This window comes from Aulonocara stuartgranti (assembly GCF_965226115.1).
Source record: "Aulonocara stuartgranti genome assembly, chromosome: 8".
Lineage (NCBI taxonomy): Eukaryota > Metazoa > Chordata > Actinopteri > Cichliformes > Cichlidae > Aulonocara > Aulonocara stuartgranti.
The window spans coordinates 18796614-18804211 of NC_138959.1; the positions used below are offsets into that span (position 1 = coordinate 18796614).

General features: G+C 42.6%; 1 protein-coding gene across 1 annotated transcript; it reads right to left on the bottom strand.

Moving 5' to 3' along the window:
- Positions 1 to 537: 537 nt before the first annotated feature.
- telo2 (TEL2, telomere maintenance 2, homolog) lies at positions 538 to 6691 on the bottom strand. Its single transcript, XM_082543992.1, has 20 exons — positions 5954 to 6691; positions 5598 to 5875; positions 5427 to 5495; positions 4858 to 5005; positions 4650 to 4752; positions 4506 to 4574; positions 4247 to 4388; positions 3764 to 3900; positions 3565 to 3650; positions 3257 to 3358; positions 3049 to 3137; positions 2863 to 2954; positions 2641 to 2757; positions 2484 to 2555; positions 2220 to 2390; positions 2049 to 2140; positions 1869 to 1968; positions 1728 to 1792; positions 1513 to 1628; positions 538 to 1163 (listed from the first exon to the last, which is right to left on the bottom strand). Exons 1-20 carry the CDS (start codon positions 6292 to 6294, stop codon positions 1042 to 1044), a joined length of 2511 nt encoding a protein of 836 aa, XP_082400118.1. The 5' UTR covers positions 6295 to 6691; the 3' UTR covers positions 538 to 1041.
- Between the last annotated feature and the right edge of the window lie 907 nt (positions 6692 to 7598).

A 7598-nucleotide genomic window follows, 5' to 3' on the forward strand; every position in this document is an offset into this window, starting at 1 on the left:
CATCCAAGTATTAAAAACAGTCCTTATATCTTAAATCGTTAGTTTGTCTGGTTACTTATATAAAAGCCAGCTAATGTCATATTCATTTGAATTAAAGCTGAAAGTCTGCACTTCAGTCATATAGTTTGAATTGAATCTACTGAGTAGTGGCGTGCACAGGTAAACCCACAAAATAACAAATGCCTCTATTCAAAAACTTAAAGACCAAACTACATATTGTTAGTTTTTGTCAAAACCTAGGCATATTTAATTTTTATTTCCTTGTTTAGCACTAGTATATTTATACATGGCAAAACACTGAAATCCCAATCATTTCCCATCGTCATCAGATTTAATTATTTGAAAAAAACAAAACAAAACCCTACACTTTCTCTCAATAAAAATAAATTTAGAATCTTTTTAATGTACAAAACTGTCAGTGTAACCTTTAGATAGAACAAGGAATACAGTTGTCTGAATTATAAAACATTTTAACTTTTTAACAATGAAAATAATTAATGTAATTAACCATATGAATTCAAACAGACTAATAAAAAAGACGTTGTAGTTTCATTTTATCAGACAATGCAGTGGTGGACTTTCCTCTGACCATGACAACAGGAAGTACTAATAGTATTTCCATTATTTGTCAGAGTGATATTCATGTGAATGTTCACAGGATGTCCTCTGCAAACAAACAACCAAAGTACAGAGAGTACCCATACAGGAAAGAAGCAGAGAAAGGATATCCTCATAACAAAATATTTTAATACATTTTAAACATTTTTTTTATTTAAGGAAAACTTCATCTTCCATCTAATATTTCATTTGGTTTGTAAATCGGACACTGAATACACAAACCAGCGTATGTGCCATTAGTGCATGTGTGAGAAGATGTTTTCTGGTTGGCACTATGCTGCAGGATATTTTTTTAAAAAAGCAGCACCTGCAGTAAGTAGGATTCATGCCTGAGCTAAAGGAACATCTACATTAAAGACGCATTTCTCTTCATGTGTGGGTTTTCACACACCCAGAATGTCATTGTGCATTGCTGACGTTGTGTCACGTCTCCACAGTCGGCGCTTGTGGATCCTGTAGCTGCTTCTTCAAGCTCTTATCCAGCAGCACCAGGCTCTGCACCGCCAGACTCCTGCAATCTGCATCTGGGTCTCCTTCAGCAACATCTGTGGACAGTAACATTATTATTATTAGTAGTAGTATTGACAATTTGCAACCTGTAAAATGGAAGTTGTGACCCCTCTGACCTGTATCACTCAGCTCTGAGTTTTATTCCCATTGGGATAAAAAAAAAAGAAAAAAAGAAAAGCCAATCAAATCACGGACACCCCTGTATTACAGGACATCCTGGTTCCTCATCAGCTTCCCAGAAATGTCCAGTCCAGCTGTGAATGACTGTGCACTATCTTTTTGTGTGTTTGTAAAGACAGATTGCTGACAGTTATCAGGTGCAGGTGTGGCATCGGGCTTTTTCTTTTCTGTCATTAAAATGTCACACCACATTTTTTTTAATACCTGCCAGCCAAGACCTGGTCTCAAACAGCTGATCACTGATGTCCACCAGCAGGTTCTGACTGGGCATGCTCAGAAACACAGAGCAAACAGCGAAGAGGACGCCTCGTCTCACCATCCTTTAACACACAGAATTCAGGTTAGATGACAACAAAGGTCCACAGATATTATTCTGTGTTACACTACAGAGACAAACAGAGATAATGAATCACACATACTGGTCAGCATGGTACCGCACTGCCCACACAAAGTCCAGCAAAGCGCAGCCCATCTGTGCGGCTATCTGAAGCAAAATAACAGAGGCACTGTAAAACAAATACAGCATCTATAATAGGCCAGAGAAGGAGAAATTCATGTACCGGTGCATTGACTGCTAGATGCATAAAGAGGCCCAAAGTGTGGATCAGCCTGCCCAGTACCAGGTGGTCACTGCCCAACAGGTCAAAGGTCACCTGAGGCCTAGCAGGAAGGTATCATGTATTAAACAAATGTTCTCTTACAGCTGAGTTCATGGATTTGAAAACAAGGATCATGCTTACTTGTCATAGTTTTTAAGCAGAGGGAAAAAGAAGTGCCCGGCAACAGGGGCGTAGCGGTTTGGTGTTGCCTTAGTAACAGGTTGGTTGACTTTCTGTGGCAAAAACACACAAAATTACTTTTCAGAGTGAGCTTGCACTCAAATTCCAAATCACAAGAGAGACTGGAAGTACCTTAGTGAGGCGTTTTGTCTTGCTTTGGATTCGCTTTTCTACCACCTGTTGCCAGTGAACAGGGTTGTCACCGAGGTATGGAGTCGACTCAGCTGTTGTAGCAGAGCTTATGGATGCAGCTTTCTTTTCAGTGACTGGTTTAGAGAGCTCCTGAGCTGCTAAGGCAAGAACCTGTGATATCAAATAATGGAGGCCATAATTACATGATATGTAGCAATGATCAAAGACCATCACGCAGATAACCACTATGACCTCTCGTTTTACCTCCAAGATATCAAGTCTCTGGCGCAGACTGTAGTTCAAGGAGTAAAACTCTGTGGTTAAATAGTGAGCCACCTACCAAAGGACACAGAAATACAGTTTGGTTATGAGTGAAAGTTTGTGGAGCTGTGTGTAGTTTGTTAAGAGAAGGCAAACATACAGGAATACAGTCAGTGACAGTGAGAGCCACCATCGTCGCCTGCCTGAGGTACAGGAAGCCGTTAATGTTGTATTTGTCGTCCATATGAAGGAGGACTTTGGACATCTGGACACTGATCTGAAAACAAGAATGAAAACACCTACATTATAACATCAATTCATTTTACCCCTATCTTCCAGAGGAAATATTCAAATCTTAGAGCCTCTCTTATTCCCGTCATACCTCTCTGGCTGCAAAACTGTTCTTCCGCACCAAACTCTCAGCAGCTTTCAAAGCAAGCTCCACGCGCACTGGGTCCTCAGAGGATATTAAAACTAGATAAGTTTGAAACATGAGGACATGCTGGAGTGAGAATACGACACAGGTGATCACATAAGGCAAACAGAGATGAGATGGGTGAAGTCATACTTTCCAGGCAGTCTCGTAGGTAGCGAGGCGGGGACGCCTTACTGATCTCCTGATCTCCAGACATATCGTACGGAGTGAGCTCATCGTCACTGGAGTGATAAAAGGTTAATCGTGCACTTTTATATATGCTCTAAACATGTAAAAGTTGGGTTTTTAAAAAAAAAAAAAATCTTTAAAGGATGTCATTCTTACTGAATGCTTGACATACCTATCGAGATCAGAGTCTGGATCCGTTTTTAATGCCTGAGCTCCTGATGTAGTTTGCGATGCATTCTGAGCTGACTCAGCTGTCTCTTGAGGACCGTCAGCTCTGGAGATGACAGATGACACAATATTTTTGTATTTGTATTTAATACATATTGCATACATTTAAGATGAATCAGATCATTTTTAAAATTTTAGGTAAAACATTTCAGGATCCTTAAAAAATTATATTCTCATCACTTAGCAAGTCAGCTGATTGGCAGTTTCATCTTTTTACATCTTTAAGCAGAAGTGACAGGGAGTACGACCTACCTATTTACGGGCTCAGCCTCTGGTTCGTCACAGGCGCCGGGAGCCAACAGAGACAGCAGCTCACGAGTCTCTTCGTCCTGGTCGTACTAGAACACGACACAGCATCACCTCACACACGAGCCTCACAGTCCAGTACAAACAATGACAGGCTGCCTCGTGGTGGCTTGTTATATTTGCTCCTGCTATAAATGAACCGTACCTCAAATTTAAGCTTGGTTCCATTGATATCCATGCGGGAGCTCAGGTACTCTCCAATCACCATCCCCATATGCCTGATCCGCACCACGTTGCTGTCAAGGTGGGTCTGCATGCCGCCAAGCATACACTGAAGTAACTCTGAGAGAGACGGATTCAACCGGTCAGTGTAACTGACTTCAGTTTAATCAAGTATTTTATTACTTCAGTAGCTGTTTTGTAGTATCTGATTAGTATCAGTAGTAATTTTACTGCTGAAAACTCTGACTGATTTTTATTTAATGTGCACAAATATGAAGATGTAAAAATATATAACTAATAAATCATCTAGTAAGGGTCATGCAGAAGCTCCAGAATAGTTAATAATGGAGTTTGAAGTGATCTTATGCTCCGTGAGGTCTTTCTTAATTAAAAAACAAACAAAAACAGACCAACAGTCAGGGTTTATTTCATCCTCAGGGGCACAACGCAGAAGGCTTTGTTATACCTGAGCGCAGCTCCTGTATCTCAGAGTCTTTCAGCAGGCTCACACTCAGCAGGAGGGCTTTGCTGACGTATAACTGCTGCTCCAGAGGCGTGTGTTTCACTGCGCTGGAGTTAGCCCAGGCCTGGGACACAGACCGTAAAACCTGAAAACACCAAAATCATTAACTAACACATTAGCACAGCTGAGTGAGGGTGTGAAGTGGTTATTTATATTCTAATATGTTTATAATATTAGGCCGCTTAACTTCACGTCCACCCACCTGGATAAGAAGAGGTCTGCGATCCCTGTCTGCTGCGAGGTAACCAAGAATAATTCTCAGAACACGAGTCTAGGAAAAGAGCCGCAGATTAAAGCACGATATTCATAACACATATAACTGTCAGGGAGGAAGTTACTGTAGTACCTCATACTTATATTGCAGTAACAGAAGTTTATGAGTGATGACAAACTGAGCCTTTTTATTTGTCAGCACTAGGTTTCCAATGATCCTGCCCAGTGCGTCCGGCCTGAAGAAACAAAAACACAACAAACGTGCGCCATTAAACACAGATCTGACAGCTGGATAAAATAAAAAGACTTTCCCAGATTCTCTGCATCTGCAACAGTCTCACCCACTAACAGCCTGCACCAGCCCAGTGAGCACGCTCTCCATCCATCGCTGGGGAACGTTTTCCAGCAGCTTCCAGCAAACCCTCTGCCACACCATGTCTGAGCGCGTGCACGCGGACAGACGAGGAGCCATCACAGCCAAGACCGAACCTGCAGCAGGACAAAAGTGAAGAAAAAAAAATGAGAATGGTCTGAATTTATACAAGTTCTGATGGCAAAAGAGAGCAAAGCTAGTAGTAGCAAAGTGCATTTAATAAAGTAGCTGGGGAGTATAAGTAATAACAGGATGTTCTGACAGCAAAAGACATGCAGGAGGTTGTGGCACAATGGGAGGACACACTGCAGAGGTTTGCAAAGTGTGGGGAGCAGAGCCACTGGAAAACTAGGTGAAAAATAAACTGATATTTTTATTTTAGGAAAAATAAGTTTTCTAATGCGCTGATCTTTATTTAATTTAGCGTGAGTATGAATTTTTTTCAGGTTCTGAAGGCTGGCTTTCAACCTGAAAAAGCTTAAGGACTCCTGCAGTACAGAGACAAACAACTATAACCAAATACATCCTTAAACTCACCGCCGTGCCCCTGGATACACACTTTTCCAAGTGTTTGAGCCACAAAAGTCAAATTACAGTCCGTTCCAGCTACAAATTACAAACACACAGAATGAGAGATTACGATGTCTCCTGGCACACACTGTAGTATTCCTAATAATGTGTCATCATTGCTTTACAGATGCCCTTCACCTCTGAGTGCCTGGCAGGTGTGCTCCAGGGCAGTGAGCATTTCTGTGGCCAGCAGTGGGTAGTACTGCTGAGGACGGAAAAGAGCTCTGTTGTTTAGCTGTAGCTTGTTCGCGGTAATGTCTGGCAACGCGCTAATACGCCCCAGCAGCGTCTCTCTGAGCTGCTGCGAGTCAGAGGGCGCTGCCTCCAGACAGTAGGACCAGAGCAGCTCAGCCAGGCGACCACGCTGAAGGAACTTCTCAGTGATGCTGACCACGTGGTCCAGATTTGAGGTGGGTCTGCAGGGGCGAGACACGGGCATTAAGGTTATTAAAGAAGATGATGATGATAAGCACGTCACACCCAGCACCACCAACCTCAGCTCTCCTATTGCATCCATCAGCACCAGGAGCGCCTGCTCTGGAGGTCCTGCGAGGAAGAGGCCGTCCCACAGCTCTGCGCGCTGGGCTGCTGTCAGCTGGTGTAACCAGTCAGCCTGAATGTTGCTGACCAGCAGCTGCAGAGCGGAAGAGTAGTGAGCTCTCCTGAACTCTGCACGCTCAGCTGAGGTGGCTGTGCTGTCCGGTCCTTCATCCAAGTAGGAGTGGAGTGTCCGAAGAGCCGTAATGATGTCTGAGCTGTCCGTGGATGACTTGAGTGTGCGGAAACACCGGGTCACCGTTAGTCGCACGTCAGTATTTGTAGTTAGCGACTCCATTTTTTTATAACGGTATTATAACGACAAGCAGCAGTGTTTCTACCAAGGTCTAGCCTCCAACTTACTAAGAAAAGTAGAGAAATAAAAACTTGTGCTACAAAGTATGAAGTCTAGTAGAGTCCCATATGTTGAATGGGTTAGCTTCAGCTGTTAGCCTGTCAAGCTGATGTGCAGCCGCACATTTTTATAACGACACGAGCTTTCATGAGCACGATTTACACTCACAGTAAAATGAGGACTTTATTTTCAGGGGAAATTATCCGTCCCCACGGACAGCTGTGGATTCAGCGAGAGAATCATGCCGCCGTAGCTGTTTGCGATTCCGAGAGTGCAGCACCAAAATACGCTCGTGGTGAGCAGGATAGAATTGGTTCCGGGTATAATCGGTCCGATGTGGCGTTCAAGAAACCTACGATTTATTTAATCTATTTTGGTAACGTTGCAGATTGTCTAATCAGTGGATAACCTCCCTCATATCGATTAACAACACACTTGTATACGCATAACTTATTGTAAATATAACAAGACATAAAATAATGACTTCGTGCCTTAATGCCAACATCAAAAGGCGAAGATATAAAAGTACATTTCAACATTACTGACGTTTCAGCAGCTGGTAACTGGAGTATCTGATCAGAGATAAATAGTGTAGCAAACTGACGAATCTTCACGTACTTTATTTAGGTAAAAGTCTTTATGCTACATAAGTAATAGTACACAAGTATTGAAAACTGCAAAAGATTTGTGGTCAGCAAACGAGTTTTAAATTGTATCTGTAGTTAAACCAAGCATCTGGACTTTCAGTTGATCATTACGGTTCATCACATCTTCGGAAATGGTCTCAAGAAGCCTGGAGAACCATTTCTGAAGACTACTTAAAGAAACGACAAATTAAGCTAAGAGTGACCTTTCGCTGTGCAGAAGAGTAAAGGTGGTCATGTCAAATACAGACTCATTAGAACTGGACAATTTTATGTTTGTACAGGTCTCTTTGTTGGTGTCTTGGTCGCTACTCGGGGGAATAAGGAGACAGCCGCTCCAATTTTGGTGTGTTCTGGGAAATGCCGACAGAAATGGTGCTGGGGTGTCAGCACAGGACATTGGCACCTCATACCACCTACATGGAGTTTAACTGATTTATGCTGTACTGTGGTGATCAAGTACTCTAATATTTCTGAGCAGTGTAAAATACAATAAAACAGACACACCGAGTTTGGGCAGTTTGTAAACACTGAGCATGAGAGATTTGTGTTGTTTTGAGCATAACCAGCAGATGGTGCTGAATGGCCGGTTGGAGGCGTCTG

Bases quoted from the DNA above. Each gene is read 5' to 3' on its own strand.
- telo2 (XM_082543992.1), bottom strand. From the start codon at position 6,294: ATGGAGTCGCTAACTACAAATACTGACGTGCGACTAACGGTGACCCGG. The intron at 5,876-5,953 runs GTTGGTGGTGCT...TCGCCCCTGCAG, and splicing joins GATGCAATAGGAGAGCTGAG to ACCCACCTCAAATCTGGACC. The intron at 4,753-4,857 runs GTGAGACTGTTG...TTGTTTCTTCAG, and splicing joins CTGGTGCAGGCTGTTAGTGG to GCCGGACGCACTGGGCAGGA.